The sequence below is a fragment of the Gobio gobio genome, assembly GCF_949357685.1.
Source record: "Gobio gobio genome assembly, chromosome: 8".
In the NCBI taxonomy this organism is placed as follows: Eukaryota; Metazoa; Chordata; class Actinopteri; order Cypriniformes; family Gobionidae; genus Gobio; species Gobio gobio.
The window spans coordinates 46,419,963-46,440,828 of record NC_137114.1 but is presented as its reverse complement, the minus strand read 5'-3'; the positions used below and the strand labels follow the sequence as shown (position 1 = coordinate 46,440,828).

The following is a 20,866-nucleotide window of genomic DNA, read 5'->3' as shown; positions in this document are numbered from 1 at the left end:
AGTTATTAGGATTACTGTGGTTTGGAATTGGTCAAATGTGCCTGGAAAAAAAATATGATCAGAAAATCAACGTGCCTAATAATTCTGCATTATTATATTATATTATATTATATTATATTATATTATATTATATTATATTATATTATATTATATTATATTATATTATATTATATTATATTATATTATATTATATTATATTATATTATATTATATTATATTATATTATATTATATTATATTATATTATATTATATTAATTATATTATATTATACATATGTGCATGCCCCCGGACCCCCCGATGCGTGGCTTGGTAACAACCTCCGGCACGTAACAGCACCGCTGCTGGAAAAAATTCTAGGGGAAACACTGGGTGTTATTGGTTCATTCGTGATCAGACTCGGACTTGTAACATTGTGGGCCAGGGCTCGCAAAGCCCAACGTCCCGAAGCTATGTGTTTTTCAGAGGGGCTACCAAAACATATCACCGGCCTGCCGACGCGCTCTCTTAAATAGTGAAATAACATTCCTTTCTTGCGCGCACGCACGTGTTTATGTGTGTACGGTTTGCAGTTATATTCACTGATCAGGACGGCCAAGTAATACAAAATTAACATTCCAATCAATCGTGGGTGGATGAGAGATAAATCTTTGTTTGTTTGATAAAGATATTTTGCGAGCCATGTGAGCATTTCTCCAGACGCTTTCAAAACAATCCCCACATGTACTGAGGGGAGCTGAAGCTCATTAAATATGCTAATCTTATCCAATCCTAGCCGTGTATATATATTATATGAATTATAATTACTTTTAATTCATACAATATATTCATATAATTATTATATTAATTGAAAAGTAGCCTAATATAAATATAATACATACATTCATAATTCTTTTAAACAACATGTATTCATTTGAGCTCTTTGTGAACCGATAATTATTAGGCATATTTCTTTGATTGACATCATGCATTGATATAGTCAGATATATCAAACTTTCGCTGCACTAGCAGTGTTTATTCCTGTTTGGTAAACGCATTTAATTTCATCATTTTCTTCAGAAGAGAAGTGAATCAAACGGACACTGATTGGCTGTTTGCCGCACGTAATACACTTTCGGGTGCATTCGCTTCAGAGTTAATTGCAAATTAAATTATCAAACAGAATGATGAAATAACATTATTAACCGGTTAATGGTAATTTCAAATAAGTGATTTTATTAAAAATAAAAATTATTTTAAAATTAGCCCATAATTTACTCACCCTCAAGCCATCCTAGGTGTATATGACATTCTTCTTTCAGACGAGTACAATCAGTTATATTAAAAATGTCCTGGCACTTCCAAGCTTTATAATGGTAGTGAATGGTACCTTTAGATTTTGACGCCCAAAAAAGTGCGTCCATCCATTATAAGGGTAATCCACACGGCTCCAGGAGGTTTAATAAAGGCCTTCTGAAGCGAAGCTGTGTGTTTTTGTGTAAGAAAAATATCCATATTTATAAATGTATAAACTATAATCACTGGCTTCCGGTAATGGCCGTATGAGAGTCCTGTTCTGGCGGAAGACTGACCCGACACATGACATTGGATATTAGAAGTAGCGTAAACTTAGGCGAGAGTAGACGCCACTTGCAGTTCAATCAAATAGAGCAAAAAACTCAAGCTCCTCCCACATTTCTCTTTAAAAAAATCTTGTTTTAGACTTTTAATTCATGACCGGTGTTTTGCTCTGCTCTATCTTCTGTGCTTCTACTTCTGCTGCAGCTAAAGAAGTCGACGAGCTGCATCTCTCGGACAACGACCGTTAAGAGCAGGCATGCCAACAGACCTTCAAACTCTCAGGTAGTGTGTGTGTGTGTGTGTGTGTGTGGCAGAAAAATGATATGCACATAATTCTGCATTACTCTTTTCATTTCTATCCGAAGCAAAGGAAATCTGTGATGTTCGTTATTCCTAATACGCCGAAGAGCAGCGGTGGAGGTAGTTTGCTCCGGCGAGGCCTCGAGCTCCATAAGGACCCCTGCAGAACTCCCACAGGGGCCGGTCGTGGCCTGGGGCCGGCGGTCAGCGCTAACAGCAGATCACCCCGGGTCTCTGCACTGAGGAAATGCCCCCGCAAGTCTTCCAAAACCTCCAATGCCAAACTGGTACAAACCGCATGAAACTTCAGTTGAGCTGGAAGCTCTTATTTTATTAGATTTAGACGCATGGTGAATAAGCACAACATTTTAAGTTAAGAAAAGTATTGTGTGTGTGTGTGTGTGTGTGTGTTTAGGGAGAGCAATAGAAGTAACTGCCGACTGTCCTTCCTGAAGCGTTTGACTGTATGTATCTGCTGTAATGAGGCAATATCACTTTGTATTGTTTCATTAACTTTCTGAAACGACCTTCTCTCTCCACAGGTGAACTCCGGGATCATTTGTGGACAAACCCTGGATTTATTATTATCGATCATTTTCTTGTTTGTTTGTCTTCTGTTCCTTTTATAGGTTGAATTATTGTTTGATGCATTTGAAATAAAAGATTTGTATTCAACTGATTTTCGGGTTTTTTCAAAGGTTCGTTTTTACTTTTAACATCCAAAAAACATTCAGCAGTTATTTGTTTAGCAAAGACTTTATATAAAGGCAAGATATTAGATACTCTGATATTAGAGTTTTATAGGGATGATGTTTTACAGATTAGTTTTTGTGTTCTGTCTGTATATAGGTCTTTCTGTCTCTTTCCGTCCGTATGTTTGTCCGTATGCACATGTTTTTCTGCCCGTCTGTCTATAGTTCTGTCTTTCCGTCTATCTATTTCTGTCTGTCTCTCTCTCTATATTGTCTGTCTTTTCCGTCCGAATGTTTTTCCGCTCATCTGTTTGTCCGTCTGTCTGTTTTTCTCTGTCTGTCTGTCTGTCTGTTGTGCATTTGGATACATGTGTAAATTACAATTAACAGTATTTTAAAGCATTGCGGTATATGTTATGATCGGTTAATCAAAGTATCACTGCATTAGTACTTATTGTGAAGCTTTATTATATTAAACTAAAAAAACCAAACACCTTTTTGTTAAAGGAAATCCTCTACTAAGACTCGATGCAGAAACGAACCGCTCTCATCAGAAATAAAGCATCATTTGTTGCAGCGCTGCCCTCGAAACCGACAGTAAGACGTCACCGACCCGACGAGTGACGCGACCCGGAAGGAAAGGCGGATTGCGGAAGAGTCGAGCGAGGCCGCGGCGTGAGAGCAAGACCGTTCTTTCGAAGTTTAAAACTCTTTTTTTGAGAGCGAAAATATCGACTAGATGACTTTGAATTAATCATTTTAACGTCCGAGCGCTTCAAACGTGTTTCTGGTACGTTTTTATCGCTTTATTTGAATTGTATAACTCCAAAATATGGCGAAGGATGATTTCCCTATTTGCTGTAAAAGAGTATCTGTGCTGTTTTTGAAGCAGGAGCTGTGCTGGAATCGGCTGTGAGGACTTCATAAGGATCACCATGAGTGAATTTAGTGATTCTGAGGTTGATCGGTAAGTGTGTGTGTGTGTGTGTGTGTGTGTGTGTGTGTGTGTGTGTGTGTGTGTGTGTGTGTGTGTGTGTGTGTGTGTGTGTAGCTTTTCTCATCTCAGCCCCAGTCAACCGGCCTGTTTTTCTTAGTTCTGCCAAACCACATTGAGTAGCTTAGTTACATGTAACTCTAGCCAGACCGGGTCTGCAGAGCACATTAAAGAGAGGACGAATAATGCCATAAAATCAACATAACTACAAATAACACACATTGCACATAGCGAGTATATCATTAGGGTTGCATTATTATGTTGCATAAACTACAACCCTTTTCCTGTCCTTAAAACTGGTCATACCTTTTATGCAACAGACTTAAAGGGATGTGGACTGAAAAGTAAGACTGCTAGTTGGCAGGGTTGGGGAGTTATGAAATACACGTAACTGAGAAGTATTTTAGATTACCTAAGTGATTACTTTGAATTTTAATGTTATCTATTTCTCTTAAACATTTATGTAAACCGTATGGGGCAATTAATATAAACACCAATTGGTGATTCTCAGACTTTGACAGTCTGCAAAAGCATCCTAATACATTTCTGCTCATAACCCTTGCAGAATATGCTTTTTCTTTTAACAAAATAAGAGATGATCTGGGATAAAACATTTGTATTTATTTAATACTGTCCTGAATAAGCTATTCAACATAATTGATGTTTACATATACTCCACAAGACAAAATGACTGAATTTATACAGCATGCCACATACCCTTGAAACTAAACTGTCTGTTGTTACCTGTCCTGGATGATCGACTACTGTTTTCAGTTTAAATCTCGATATTCAAAAAATAAAGTCCGAACTGTACGTTGCAAAATCGCAATTGCGAGGAAAAAGTCAGAATTGTGAGTCTCATTTACCGGTTTTATTTAGTGGCAGAAACCAGCGTTCATAAAACACAATGCATTAAGAGCAGGGGGTGAAACCTTTTGAACAGGATGATGTGTACATTTTGTTCTTGTTCTGTTTAAAGATCATATTTCTTAATTTAGTACTGCCCTTCAGAAACTAGTAACTATGTGTTTCCCGGAAGACAAAATCAGTACAATTTACCCTGTTCAGCCAATTCAAAATGTTTATACACCCCAGATTAACCTTAGTGCATAATATTGCCTTGAGCTGAAGAATTTTTTTCTCTTCTTATTTCTAAGATTGTCTGCATTTTTTCTTTCAAGATATATTGTGGGAAAACTGTTGTTTAAAATGGGGAAAACCAAGTCCTATGTTTGGTGTTGCATACATTATTACTAATTATAATACATTTGAAAAGTAATTTCTAATGTATTTTGTTAGATTACACAAGTTTTTTTTTTACTTTAATCGTGTGTGTGTGTGTGTGTGTGTGTGTGTGTGTGTGTGTGTGTGTGTGTGTGTGTGTGTGTGTAAAATATATACATACATACATACATACATACATACATACATATGCACACACACTTGCAGACACACGCGCACACTACACACAGACACACATGCGCACATACACACACAGACACACATCCGCACATACACACACAGACACACATGCGCACATACACACACAGACACACACACACACACTACACACACAGACACACATGCGCACATACACACACAGACACATGCGCACATACACACACAGACACACGCGCACATACACACACAGACACACGCGCACACTACACACACAGACACACGCGCACACTACACACACACACACATACATACATACATACATATGCACACACACTTGCAGACACACGCGCACACTACACACAGACACACATGCGCACATACACACACAGACACACATCCGCACATACACACACAGACACACATGCGCACATACACACACAGACACACACACACACACACTACACACACAGACACACACACTACACACACAGACACACACGCGCACATACACACACAGACACACGCGCACATACACACACAGACACACGCGCACACTACACACACAGACACACGCGCACACTACACACACAGACACACATGCGCACATACACACACAGACACACATGCGCACACACACACACACACAGACACACACACACACATGCGCACAGACTTGCATGCACACTACATACACAGACGCACACGCGCACCACAGACACACATGCATACACACACACACACACACACACACTACAAACACATACACACATAGACGCACACGCACCACAGACACACACATGCGCACAGACACACACTACACACAGACGCACACCAAAGACACACATGCGGACAGACACACACTACACACAGACGCACACCACAGACACACATGCGCACAGACTTGCATGCACACTACATACACAGACGCACACGCGCACCAGACACACATGCATACACACACACATACACACATAGACGCACACGCACCACAGACACACACATGCGCACAGACACACACTACACACAGACGCACACCACAGACACACATGTGCACATACACACACACATGCGCACAGACTTGCATGCACACTACATACACAGACGCCCACGCGCACCAGACACACATGCGCACACATGCGCGCACACACACACAGACACACACGCACACCAAAGACACACGCGGACAGACTCACACGCACACCACATGCATGCGGACAGGCACATGCACACAGACTGGCATGCACACTACATACAGACGCACACGCGCACCAGACACACATGCACGCACACATGCACACACACGCATACACACACACACATACACACATGCGGACAGACACACACTACACACAGACGCACATGCGGACAGACACACACTACACACAGACGCACATGCGGACAGACACACACTACACACAGACGCACATGCGCACAGGCTCGCATGCACACAGACACACACTACACACATAGACACACACTACACACATAGACACACACTACACACATAGACACACACTACACACATACACACACTACACACAGACACACATGCGCACATACACACCTGCGCACATGCATACATACATACAGACATGCCACAACTTGTGTACTCTAGTGAAATACTTGACAAATGCCTTTTCAAAAGTATTTCACCTCAGATTAAATGCATGCTTTAAAAAGTAACCTAGTTGGTCAGAATAGTTATTTAAAATAAACATACTACCATGTCTGAAAATAGTGGCTATGCAACTGCCCCCTGGGTAAGACACCACATATGAAATATTAATAAATATATGTGTAAAGGTTTAGGATAGCATTTGTAATCGTCACACAACTGCAGAGATCTTTAAGGTCATATCAGGACAGGTGAGTTTAACGTGAGCTGGTAGTTGTTGAAATGCAGAAACAAAATCATATTGATCATCATTCAAACATTTCTTAACCACATTCTCACATAATATATATACATTTTGTGTAATTCCATTTAAATCCGACAACCAAACTGGTTTGAAATATGAGAAGATAGCATAATCTCACCTGATGTTTATCAGTTCAAAGATCATCAGGATTATCGCTTCATTCCCTCCAGTATGTGTACGAGACACCTAACCTGACTGATCAAATATCAAGCCACTTAGTTCAACGGAAAACAGTTTCTGCCAACGAAAGAATGTGCTTGAAACACAACCTGCATTTATAGAAGCAGAGTCTCTGCTAGTTCAGGCATTTCCTGGACAGTCAGGTTGGTTCACACATGAGTCACTTTGATTTTTATGTGGGTTTAATTCCAGTGAAGGTTCAACCGTCAGTGGTTTGAGCTCTGCTTTTAATTTTGGTCTCTGAATTCCAGGTATTTATGTGCAGAAGTATGTTTTGGAGCTTTGCACGATGACTCCTCTCATGCTGGTTTCATCTGCTGTCATTGTGTTTCCGTTTTAACGTCGATGTTAACGTTTGTTTTTCGAGGATCATGACGGGCCGGCCGCCCAGCAGTTACGGCTCCATGCATAGCAGCGATGATGAAGATGATGATGACTTTGAAGAACCTCCACTCAAACAACCTGAAACAAGGTACAGTAATATACAACTTCACACACAAAAGCTTCCGAATCTCATTCTGTTAATAATCGTAATGATAAAAGTGAGTATGTCATGCTTGATTTCATTGTGTCAAACATTATAAAAATACCAAGAGCCAGTTGTTCAAAAGTAATCCGATCGGATTCCGGCTATATCGGATTGGATCAAATCTTGAAAATCTGTTTAAAAGAAGAAGGATTCAGATTAGATCACAAAATCCAATCTTGGTTTTGATCTGGATCAAATCATCAGTTTGTGTTGTTCAAAACTTTTTAGTAAGTTTGGGATACATTTGATCCCCCAAAAAATCAGATTTTATCCTGATCCCAGCAGAAGGGTGGATTTCAGGAACAAAAATGTAACATTTGTATCATGTCATACACACATTTTTAGTTTAACTGTTAAAGTAATAAATTGGAAGTAGACATTATTACTGTACATTTATTCACATTGCGCAAATAAATCACGCTATTCGCGCCTAGTTGGACGCTTAAACATTTTGAGTTTACGCGCTTCATTTGCGCATGACATACACTTCACAACAGACGTGAATTCGCGTTATGGGAGGGGCTTCTGCCAGCCGGCTCGTCTCGTTGCGAAATGGCTGACATGGATTGTTTTAAAATACAGCGAATAAGCTCAATTTGCCGGCTTTAAATAGCTTGTAGTCTCAATAGGGTGAATTCAGGGTGATTGGGACACTTTTTCCCAAGTCCTCTCAATGGAAAAAAGTGTCCCAATCACCCTGAAACCACCCGACGTATAGCTCAAATTTAGTAAAGAGTGTTTTTTACAACTTACCAGATTGTCCGAGCTCCTCACTCACTTTCTTCCAAGCAAGATCCTTTTTATTCCTGTTTCTATAAAGTACGAAGATGTATTGTAGGAGCTAAATCTAATACTTTAAGCTACTGAGTTGTCTTGGTCCCTTGGAAAGTGAGTCAATTAGGTTGACTCACTTTCTTTGGTGTTACGTTGTTTACTTCGTCCATAATAACGAGAAGACCATTCTTCCAATGCATCACTATACAGAGTTTATTGGCTCCACAAAGACCACAGTGCATAATGTCCATTTGAATATTCAATACATTCATCCAAAGGGAAGTTTACATGCGTTCACTGCTGTTGCGGTCAACCTTTTTGCCCTTCCGGGTCAAAACACCTACCTACAGCATAAGGAAGGCTACCTATATACATTGATCTCTCAGTAATGTTCACAGCGCCACTCAGTGGTCAAAATAAGAATAACATCACCCTGCCAAACACATTTTGGCTCCTACATGTATCCTACAGCTCCGGGTATCCACATATGATTTTGTCCTCATTGTTGTCACTACTAGAGCAAGCTCCTGATTGGTTAACGCAGCCCGAATATCCACCAAAGTTCAGATTTTTCAACTCGTCAAACGCTCAATTCGTATTGCGTCATTCGCGCCGCCTCCTCATTTGCACGAAGCGCGCCGCAGAATGTCTATGCGAGTCTTTGCATTGACTTAACATGTAAATCACTCATGCGGAACGCTTCATTCGCGTCTGGTGTGAACGCACCATTAGGCTACCTGTTAAGCCTTTCGGTGGCCTAAAGAGATTTGAAATTTTACAGCTGTAAATATTTTATTTTATCACTGTTTGTAAACTACTTTTGCATAATCATGTGAGATGACCCAATCAAAAGCGAGTGAATGCAAAGTCGATTTTTTTTTCCATCACAATGTCCCTTTAGGGATGCCGTAGAGCACTGTAATCCAGATTTGGTAATCTGAAAAAGTTGCTGCGTCCCAATTCGCCAATTTATACCACAACCTAAAAGTGTGTACTCTTTTTGTGAAGAAAAAGTACATTTGTTTTGAGTGTGTAGCAGAAAAGTATGCAAGCTTTGGGACATACTACTTCTTCATCTTTAACGGACTCTATTGCTTAGTTGCGTGCATCCCGTCACCGTTTAAACTGCCCTGTCAATCATCGGCACGGTTAAAATCCACCACATTCAGTTTAATTTCCTATCACATCGGAGAGAAATGCAGTCGCACGATGATCTGCCATTTGTGGGTCTTTAATGCAGAGACTCCTCTCATGTGTTTGCATTTTAAATATAATGCATTTATTTATGTATTTTTTCATTTAAGTTTTTATTGCAGAGAGATACAATTCACATCAGTTCCCATTTGTCTCTTTAATAGCTTTACACTTTTACCAAAATATTTGTTACTCAGGAATAGCAAAACTCTCCAGTGTTCAATTTTTCATAATATAAAAACGCCTCAAAGTAAAGTTAGGGTTTACTTTGAGTTAGGGTTAGGGTTAAACTCTTTAAGTTTTCCTCAGCTTTAACACATCAGGAACTATTAACAAAAGAAGAGGAGATGGACAAATCACTCATAGAGGGAAAAAAAACAATAACCACAAAAAACAAACTTTCATTCTATATAAAAAAAATTTTGGTTCAATAAGAGTTATATGTTCAATCCATTTTGACCAGAAATCGGCAAACAAATCACTCTGAAAATTCACATTTTAAAAAAAAATACTTTTTAAAACATCAATCCAGTCCTGTGTTTGTGGAGGGTTAGTTATTATACCAGCATCTAGTTATGCCTTTTTTGCTTAATGCAATAATTATTCTAAAAATGTATTTGTTCCTCCTTTCCCAAGAAGCAATCGGTACGAATCAAGCAGAAACCTCCCCCAGTTCCTCTTGAAGCCAATACTGAAATGACTTAAACTGCAGTTCATCGACTGGCCAGTAGAGACAGACTCCAGAAGGAGCAGAATCTCATTGAGCCTCATGTTAAAATGCCCAACTTTACAGCAGAAATAAACATGTTTACATTATGGTAGAAACTGTGGTTTTGGTCTATACGGCTAATTTTGCCCTTCATGATGACTGAGGGGGATGAAAAAACTGCTCCCTTTACCCTTCAAAACTGCTCTTCAGAATCCTATGGGTGACGTCACGGACACTACGTCCAAATGTTTTTACAGTCTATGGGTACAATTCCCAAATAAAGAACCTCAAAACTGAGGTGCCTAAACAAAAGTGCCTAAACTTTTTCTAGTATACTGTGTATATCTTTCCAAAAACATCTGATGTTAGGGCAGTCCCAAAATATGTGAAAATGGTTGGTATCCTGAGAGCCACATTGCCTCCAACAATTTGCGTTACCTAAAAATTAATTTTTCTGTTTAGGAGTAATAAAAAATATTTCTCCAGCATAATTCTCTCCAGTATAATGAGCGGGAAGTTGCCCATTGTAATTTATATACAGTATATTTATAATGATGCATTTAAAAGTTAATGGCCAAACGTATCAGTACAAAAGTTCTCAATGCTGCTGCAGGTGAAATGTAATGTGGATAACGTCGAATAAATATCTTTTCGTCAGGTTAAATACTGATAAATCACTCAAGCCCCTTTATCTAAACCTCTCTACTTAACTGTCAGACTCGCAAATCCACCATGTTTGTAGTTTTTTAACACTTTTCATCCGAGTTTGTAGTTCTAATCGAATTCTCGCCAAACTCGCAATGGGTTGTGGACAATATCAGCCGTTAGAGTGTGCGTCGAGCCGCACTTCCGGAAATGGTAGACCATCCGGGTATCTGTGGGATGCTCTTTTCAACGTACTACGATTTTGGAGATACTAATTCTGTTTTCGAATAATATTTAGGATGGATAGTATGCGAATTGGGACGTAGCAATTGTGTGTCTGGATCAGGGGGATCCAATCCAATTTTGCTTTGAAAAACCGGCACAAAAGTAAAATGGATTAAATGATCCTGGATAGCAAAACATAGGATTTCCAAATCCAGATCATTCTGATCCAGGTTGTTAAACAAGTCAAGGCTTTTGAAGTTTTATCATTTTAAATCAATGGTTCATTCTTGTTTTGAGGTATATAGGTGTGACCGGGAGAAATCATTTAGAAAATCCTTTAATTATTATTTTCGTGTACTTCATATAATATTGTGGACACAATATGATTCCGTTTGTCATGCGTGTGTTGTACAGGGTCAGGCTTTACCGCTCAGAATCTCCAGAGACGGCGATCACTGAGCGCACACAAACGCATCAGTCCAGCATATACCAAGGTGGACCATACCTGAGACCACAGTCCATCGTGCACAAAGATGCCTCTTCTGCCCGACACGAGTAACTACATCCACAACACACACACGCATCTACAAGAGTAGTGTACCTGTGCTCCGCAGACTCACTGTCCTGTCATTAACAGAGAGCCCATGACCCTGGATCAGTCTGAGGTGCAGAGCGTGAGGACGGACAGAGCGCTGAATGAGGAGATGGAGATGGAGGTGCAGCCTCAGAGAGACCAGCAGGAGCAGCCGAAGGAAAGCGCTGCAATGGAGGTGCAGGAGGAGCGGAGCGAGGAGCCGATTGATGATTTTGATGAAGTCGTCGTACATTTTGACGAGCCGAAGGAGCCTCCGCCACCTCCTCCGGAAGGCGCCGGTCTGCAGTTTCTACACCGTCACAACTCCTTAACCCTGCGCCATGTGTTAAGGGTCAGTAGCTGTGTTTGTTTCCTCTAATGTCCGGTACACGATTTTTGGGCTGTCCCAGGCGAAATATGACCAATCATGGCGATTTCCGTGGTCGTGGCTCCTAAACGTTGGTCCTACACCTTACAGTCAGAGGGATTCAAACCAAAGAAATCGACCAAAGATAGCCTGTGATAATGTTCTGACAGTATCAGAAATTCAGCATGATCGTCTCTTCTGCTACGACCGCCGTCTACTGACTAGCCAATAAAAATGCACCATGAAATGGCGCACTGATCAACGCGACATGATGCTGAAACTACTTGCCTCAAACTCCATTTGCAAAATTGGCATGCCAGGTTGGCTGCTTTTCAGCGAACATAAATCACACTTTGGAAATTGTGGTTATCTTACTCTATTTGTTCACCACTAGCGGTGTTTCAATAGGTGTAATCATTGTATCGTCTACATGCATGTCGTACTGGTTTATTAGATCCATGTCGTACAGCAGTGGTTCCCAAACCTTTTCTGCCGGGCTTTCCTTTTGCAGAGAAAAATATTCAATATTTTGTGTTAAATTAGCTATCCCTCAGCCTTGTCGCACCCCCCTTTTTCATAACTGGGTTAGGGTTAGGGTGGGTTAGCTAACTCTTTTGAAATAAAATATTTGCAAATAGTTTAAATTGATTACTTCAAAAACTACAATTAGACCTAGGACTTTACCATTCATATATATTTATTTATTCGCTTAAATCCATTTAATCCTTTAATTATTCAATTCCTTTTTTATTATTATTATTATTATTATTATCAGGGTGCAATTTGTGAAAAAAAAAAAACAGAAGGGGATGCTTTTTAAAAGTTTTTTTCCTTAAAATAAATCATACAGTGGAGCTATAGACAATTTTTTTTGGCAGCTGTTACATTTTTTCTTTTTTATAATAAATATTCTGATTTAACTTTGAGCTTTGAAGAATTAAATAGATTAGCTTTGATATTTGACCACTATTTACAATGACACTATTAATTCTATTATTATTATTATTATTAATATAAATTATACCCAAGGCACCTCCCCCCCCCCAAGCACAAAAGTGAAACTCCGCCTATGACGTTAGCCCAGCACTAACGTGAATGACTGATGTAACATTAAAGTTCTTGCTCCATCCTTTATCTTTACTCAAAGTAGTAAGAACGACAGATGATCTGCATTAATAGACACAGTTTTAGGTAATAGTGGCCCACAGCTGATAAGCAGAAGTATTTCAGTAAGACGGTAATAACGTGAGTTAGCCGGAAACTTACACAATATCAGACACAAAACTACTTATTTTGAACACCCGCTAGAAAATATATACATTAATAATTGATCATACTTACAGGTTGTGATTCTGAGGAGCAGCTGAAGAATTAACCATCTTTCCAGAGCAAGTGTTCTGTGAATCCCGTGTTGAACTCTGAGGTTTGAGAAGCAGTCGTCAGTAAAATGACGTGTTTGTGGGCGAGTCAAGATGTTTGCGAGACACCGTACAACACAGGCGGACATTATACAAATGTATTTTCTAGTGATGTAGAACCGCAATGCAGTGAAATCAGAAATACAGACGACTCGTTTAGGCGGTTCAGACTCGATTCTTTCTTCTGGGAGACTATAACTTTATTTATCGTGCACTTTGGACTTTGCAGAACGTTTACATTCACAAATATATTAAACACTGCATGAAAGGGAATATTTGAAAAATTATTAGAGGGTCACTTTAAACGGCAGAGTTAATTTAACCTTTAGACTAGATATTTGTGTTTGAGTATCATATTTGATCCATCAGGCTTTTATGGATCATATGATATAGTGAGAATATGGAGTTCAAACAGCTCTGTTTTATTCAGAGGCCCAAAATGAGCCAAATATGCAGGTGCCGTATATTAATATGACCAAAAAATATGAAATTTCAAATGCACCTTCCTCAAAAGCCTGATGATTATATGCGAGACCTTTTAGTTTTTCTAAAAGAATGATTTCTGTATAGTCAAGTAAACCCAAGTTGCTTCATTCCAGTAAGTGTTCAAGTTACTTCATAATAATCAGTAAAGTTTTCACGGCAAAAAGAAGTGTGAGCTATGCCCTGAAGGTGGATGTTTTACAATTAAACTAAACGTTTATAAGTCTTTAGCAAGTAAAAGGCCTATCAATCAAACGACAGAAGGTATGTAGCAGATTGTGTGCCAACAGTTTTGATCATGTTCATAATTTAGAAGCCTTGGAGGTTTGCATATAAAACATGATCCAGTAGGCTTTATAGAGTTAATAGTTTGCCCGACATGCATTTTTATAAAGCAATGTGGCCAAAGGGTGACCTAATGCTGATCATTATAATGCAAATTAATGATGGCAGACAAGCTTTATCTTGCACTCCATTCATATTAATACAGATGTTTCTGTGTTTTTGTCTGATTTCAGTCCATGGTGAACAGTCTTAGTCAGCTCCGTCCATCAGAGATGGCCTATTATAAGCGTGGTCTGAACTTTCACTCCAAATTCAAGAAGAACTACTCCAAGATCGCGGATATTAACGACGCGCTGGACATGGCTGATAAAATGATCGAGATCTGTGGGCTGGGAGAGGCTCTGCATCACACCGTACGAAACCTCGATAACATCGGAAAGGAGGCACTGTCCAAATCCCTGAGGAAGACCTGTAGAAGAGGTACAGCAGCTTTAACACATCACCTGATAGATGCTCAAGGAACCGTTCCCACCCCAAAAAAGAAAACTCTCATTGTTAGTCACACTTTTTCAGCTTGACGTCTATTCGAACAAACATTAAATCATCAATAATGATCATGTAACTAATATTTTAGTGGGTTTTTTATATTTATTGTTTTATCTATATTTAACCCGTGTGTGTATATATCTGTATATACACTATATTGCCAAACATTTTGGGACACCCCTCCATATCATTGAAATCAGGTGTTCCAATCACTCAAGTGTGAGACCGTGATAGGTTGTCACCTGTGCAATAAGTCCATTCATGAAATTTCCTCACTACTAAATATCCCACGGTCAACTGTTAGTGGTATTATAACAAAGTGGAAGCAATCGGGAATGTCAGCAACTCAGCCGGTAGGCCATGTAAAATCACAGAGCGGGGTCAGCGCATGCTGAGGGTCACAGTGCGCAGAAGTCACCAACTTTCTGCAGAGTCAATAGCTACAGACCTCCAAACTTCATGTGGCCTTCAGATTAGCTCAAGAACAGTGTAGAGCTTCATGGAATGGGTTTCCATGGCCGAGCAGCTCATCCAAGCCTTACAACACCAAATGCAATGCAAAGCGTCGGATGCAGTGGGGTAAAGCGCGCCACCACTGGACTCTAGAGCAGTGGAGACGTGTTCTCTGGAGTGACCAATCACGCTTCTGTCTGGCAATCCGATGAACGAGTCTGTGTTTGGCAGTTGTCAGGAGAACGGTACTTGCCTGACTGCATTGTGACAAGTGTAAAGTTTGGTTGAGGGGGATTATGGTGTGGGGTTGTTTTTCAGGGGTTGGGCTTGGCCTCTTAGTTCCAGTGAAAGGAACTCTGATCGAGTCCATCACCCCCAAAGCTTTCACAGTCCTGTAGCTCGTCCTGGGTCGACAGTTCATTCAGTAACATTAAGCAGTTTTGATTTATATGCTGTTTAATGTTGATGATCACATTATTTTGCATATGCATTAGCTTACATTAGGGCTGGGTATCGATTCAGATTTTTCGATTTGCAATCTCTCATCGATTCGATTTCGATTCTCGATTCAACTCAATGAATATAGATTTAATACAAATACTAAATTTATATAAAAATAAAAAAAACAGTGAACAAGTTTACAAGTGGGTAATTAAAAGAAATTAAGAGCCACAAACCTGTATATTAGATTTTTTTTTTCTGTTTTTGTACATTAAAACCGAACCCATCTCTAAATTTCAAATGCATACAATTATGTTAAATGTAAATTTTGTTTTTATGGATATTTTTATATATTTATTCTAAAACATAAAAAGGATATTGGATGTTTTTCAGCAATTTTCAGTAAAGGACAAGCTTTTCTTGCGATTTAGCCGACCGTCATTCAGACTGTCCGTTTTTATGGAGGCTTTTTTCCTCCAGGGGCGTCTGAGCTTTGATTCGTGCCCCGGATGGTGCATTACATTTCGTCACTATCTGTTATTTGCGTGCCTTCCTTACAGGCGATTGCCATTCGATTTTATCTTTGCGAAAAGCATATATGCGATACCGGGCAGGATCGACTGGAAACCGCCGGGACGGTGAACCGCGATGCGCTGGCTTGCTTATAGTGATCGGGGGGACGGATCGAACAAGACCAGTTGAAACTTTAACCGGCTATATCTCGGAAACGCGTAATTTGTAATTCGGGTCGATCGTAGTGCCTGACGAGGCCTTTCGAGGATCGAGGTCGTAGCCGAGAATGGGTGCTTTCTTTGCGGGGCGCGCCGCTCCTTCATCTCTCCACTGGGGGATGAGACGGAGCCCCCGGCGTCCGAGCCTCTCTCTGCACCACTTGCTTTTCATACACGAGAAACGCGTTCATACCTGGACACAAGTAGTTGCCGTGGTAATTAACAATACCTTAAAGGGTTAGTTCACCCAAAAATGAAAATTCTGTCATTAATTACTTATCCTCATGTCGTTCGACACCCGTCAGACCTCCGTTCATCTTTGGACACAAAGGAAGATATTTTAGTTGAAATCTGATGGCTCAGAAAGGCCTCCATTGGCACAATGCACGGTTCACTCTCAAGACCCTTAAAAGGTACTAAAGACGTCGTTACAAAGTCCATCTCACTACAGTGGTTCTAAAATAACTTTATAAAGTGACGAGAATAGTTTGTGCGCAAAAAAACCCTAAATAACGACTTGTATCATGATGACCGATTTCAAAACAAGGCATCATGAAGCTTCAAAGCGTTATGAATCAGTGAGTCGATTCAGCGGTTTGAATCGCCAAAGTGACGTGATTTCAGCAGTTTTGGCGGTTTGACACGCGATCGAATCATGATTCGACTCGCTGATTCATAACGCTTTGAAGCTTCATGATGCATTATTTTGAAATCGTAATCACTATGCAAGTCGTTATTTAGGTTTTTTTTGCGCACAAAAACTATTCTTGTCGCTTTATAAAGTTATTGTAGAACCACTGTAGTGAGATGGACTTTGTAACGACGTCTTTAGTACCTTTTAAGGGTCTTGAGAGTGAACCGTGCATTGTGCCAATGGAGGACTTTCAGAGCCATCAGATTTCAACTAAAATATCTTCATTTGTGTTCTGAAGATGAACGGAGGTCTGACGGGTGTCGAACGACATGAGGGTAAGTAATTAATGACAGAATTTTCATTTTTGGGTCAACTAACTCTTTAATGTGCTGACTTATGTGGACTAACTTTTATTTGAGGAAATCTGTTTATAATATAGGCTAAGCTATTAGGTTTGAATTATTGGTCCTGCGCTGTCTATTGACTGTTGATTTATCATTTGTGAGGCGCCATTTAAGCACTGAATGAATGGATGAATGACGGGCGCGCCTTTCGCTCTTTTGTAACATTGCGCGGCCAATAAGAGGGTAAAATCTAGTGGAGAAGACTAGTAATTAGGTTTGCGTTCATTTTATGTTCAATTTTTACGAAATAAATATGGGGAAAAAATCGATTCTTGGCCTTTGAGAATCGATTTTGAATCGACCACATTTAAAAAAATTATTAATCGAAAAATATTATTTTTTTGCCCAGCCCTAGCTTACATATGTTTTCTCTTAATGTTTTCAAATATTGTTTATTCCTGTGATCAAAGCTATATTTTCAGAATCATTACTCCAGTCTTCAGTGTCACATGATCCTTCAGAAATCAATCGGAAAAAACCAACACAATAAATGAATAATAACTTTTGAGTGAACCGTTCCTTTCATTTCTGAATATGGCTAAATAGCTCAGTATAGAATGTGGTGTAAAACTTTGCACATAAAGCATAATCAATTCCTTGTCTCCATCTACAGTCTGATTTTCTGTTGTTGTTTTGTCTCTTTCCAGCCTTGCTACTGTACGATCTGAAAATATGCCATGACCGGCGCTATTACTCTCTTTACGAGGGCCGATGCCGTCCAGGTCAGCAGCGCTACATCAGTGACGTCTACGTCGAACCCGTGACCGTAATCAGAGGCAGAAGGGATCCCGTCAACCTTGAGAATGAGGTCCAAAATATACCGTATACGATCGAGGAGACCACAATCCGGGCCGCTGACATCTTCTGCCCCCTTCCTCCCGAGCAAAAGCCAATCCGCACGGTCATGATGACGGGAGTTCCTGCCTGCGGTCTATCGGTGGCGGTGAATAAGTTCATCGTAGATTGGATGGAGGAAAAAACCAATCAGGATTTTCAGTTTGTGTTCCCACTGCCGGCAAAGGAGTTGCACTATTCGAAAGGTCGAGATTTGAGCTTCCTAGAGGAGATCACGTGCCATTTCTCCGAATGCGAAGACATCCGATTCATCGAGAAGGAAGATTGCTTGTGTCTCTTCATTATTGATGCTCTAGAAGTGTGCCGTCATCCGCTCGACTTCGAAAACAACGAAAGTCTAACGAGCGTCAGGACGAAAGCGAAAATAGACGTCCTTCTCACCAGCCTAATCAAAGGCACGTTGCTTCCTAACGCCCGAGTTTGGATCACCAGCCACGTCTCTGCCGCCCACCGAATTCCTTCAAATTTAATCGACAGGTATGTAGAGTTGAGAGGATTCACGGATGCAAAAAAGGAAGAGTACTTTACCAAGAGAACCACCGAACCCGAGCTCGGCAGGATGGTTTTCAACCAGATGAAGCGCTCCAAAGCTCTGGAAATCATCTGCCACCTTCCCCTCTTCAGCTGGATGGTGTCGTTCCTCTTCGAACGAGGGTTTCAGGATCCCGACTACGGCAAACACCCGCCTGGCATCACGGCATTTTATTCGCAGTACATCGTCGTCCAAATGAACCGCACGTTCGAGAAGTATCGCGGCTGTAATGTGGAGGCGCAAAAGTGGACGGACGAAGACAAGACGTTTTTAGACATGATGGGGAAGATGGCGTATCGGATGATTCAAGAGGGACGGGACTGGTTTAACCTGGAAGATTTGACCTCCGTTAACCTGACCTACGAAGATTTGCGCACTCGGGAGGAATTGACCACCGAAGTCAGCCGGACGAGCGACGACAAGTCGACGTGGATCTTCAAGTTCGTCCACGTTACCATCCAGGATTACATGGCCGCCATGCACGTATTCGTGGCGTTTAGGAAGCACGCGAAAAACTTGTTCATATCGACCCAAATGTCTTGGTTACAAGGCACAAACAAGGATCGCCCCGTGATCGAGCTGTACCGCCCCGCCATCGACCGCATGCTGGCTTCTCCGAACGGACATCTGGACATGTTTGTCCGCTTTCTGATCGGATTGGTGACTCCGGGAACTGAGGACAACCTCCGTGGATACCTGCTCAATCACCGCCATCCCAAAGCCAAAGGCACGGAGGATTTGGTCAAATACATCAACAAAAAGATGAAAGAGAACATCCACCCCGACAGGTACAGAAACCTGGAGTTGTGCCTGGTGGAGCTGGAGGAAGGCAAAGACCAAGAGCCAAGGCGATAAATGGATTCATCTCTCGAGCGGGACTGTGGAACACTAAACTAAAAGCAGCGTCCCGCACCAGCGAATCTCTTAAAGGGATGGTTCACCCAAAAATACGTACAGCTTTTAGTCACTGCTGCCTTCATTGAATTGGCGATAAAACACTTCTGAACATGGGTTTAAATGACATAATGGTGTGTAGTTAAAAATTTCGGGCGCTTTAAACTGTTCCTTCTTTTTGGTGCTGAGCGGAGAACATTAGTTTGCTTGTTTGGGTCGGTGTGATGATGCGTTTCATGAGAACAGATAATAAGAAATAATATCATTAAAGTGCAAGGAGCTGAAGAACTGAACATGCAATCGCCCAACGCAAACTCTATTTAGGGATCTGAATTATCATCCTGACTAGACAGTTTTCGGATGCCCTTTGTATTCATGTTTCTGTGCTGATATGAGCATTTGTTACTTTTCACGTTTGTATTCACAAAATATTGATGGATCTTATGATTTATCCTTTTGAAAGAAATCATGTAGTTGCTGATCAGTAAACCTTCGAGTACATGTTAAAATAGTTAATTCTGCTTTCATACACTGACCGTTGAAAGGGGTTGAGCTACAATAGTATTTATATTGCCTTTATTATTTTTTTTATTTACGTTTTTTATTTTATTTTATTTTTTTGAAGGGTTGTGTGACTAAAAATCTGGGTTGGAAAGCCGGGTTGTTGATTTGCGTTGATCCATGTGCCTTTATTAACATTGTGTCATTGAGGAACGGATAATAAAAATGTCTCTTGTAGTGCTGGAGTACTGGTGTTTCTTACAGTGTTACATTTATCAACAACACAAAATATCTAAAGTCATGTAAATCTATACAGCGTTAGGTGTATGTATGTGTAGAAAACATGTATTTGATGAAAAATTGAGGGAATATTTATATATTACATGTACACCGATCGGCATAATATTATGACAGGTGAAGTGAATAACACTTATCTCATCATCACGGCACTTGTTAGTGTGTGGGATATATTAGGCAGCAAGTGAACATTTAGTCCTCAAAGTTGCTGTGTTAGAAGCAGGAAAAATGGGCAAGTGTAAGGATTTGAGCGAGTTTGGCAAGGGCCAAATTGTGACGGCTAGACGACTGGGTCAGAGCATCTCCAAAACTGCAGCTCTTGTGGGCTGTT

The 20,866-nt window shown here is 40.4% G+C and overlaps 1 protein-coding gene across 2 annotated transcripts; it reads left to right on the top strand.

Moving 5' to 3' along the window:
* Nucleotides 1–3,175: 3,175 nt before the first annotated feature.
* Nucleotides 3,176–20,475, top strand: nlrc3l (NLR family, CARD domain containing 3-like). 2 transcript variants are annotated; one of them, XM_079824494.1, is made up of 7 exons: nt 3,176–3,340; nt 3,443–3,517; nt 7,412–7,516; nt 11,535–11,675; nt 11,758–12,046; nt 14,481–14,727; nt 18,104–20,475. In XM_079824494.1, the coding sequence occupies exons 2-7, from the start codon at nt 3,486–3,488 to the stop codon at nt 19,696–19,698; spliced, it is 2,409 nt and encodes an 802-aa protein (XP_079680620.1). In that variant the 5' UTR covers nt 3,176–3,340; nt 3,443–3,485; the 3' UTR covers nt 19,699–20,475. The 2 variants fall into 2 exon arrangements, with proteins under 2 accessions (XP_079680620.1, XP_079680619.1); XM_079824493.1 differs by having other exon boundaries at nt 3,440–3,517.
* The last annotated feature ends 391 nt before the right edge of the window (nt 20,476–20,866 follow it).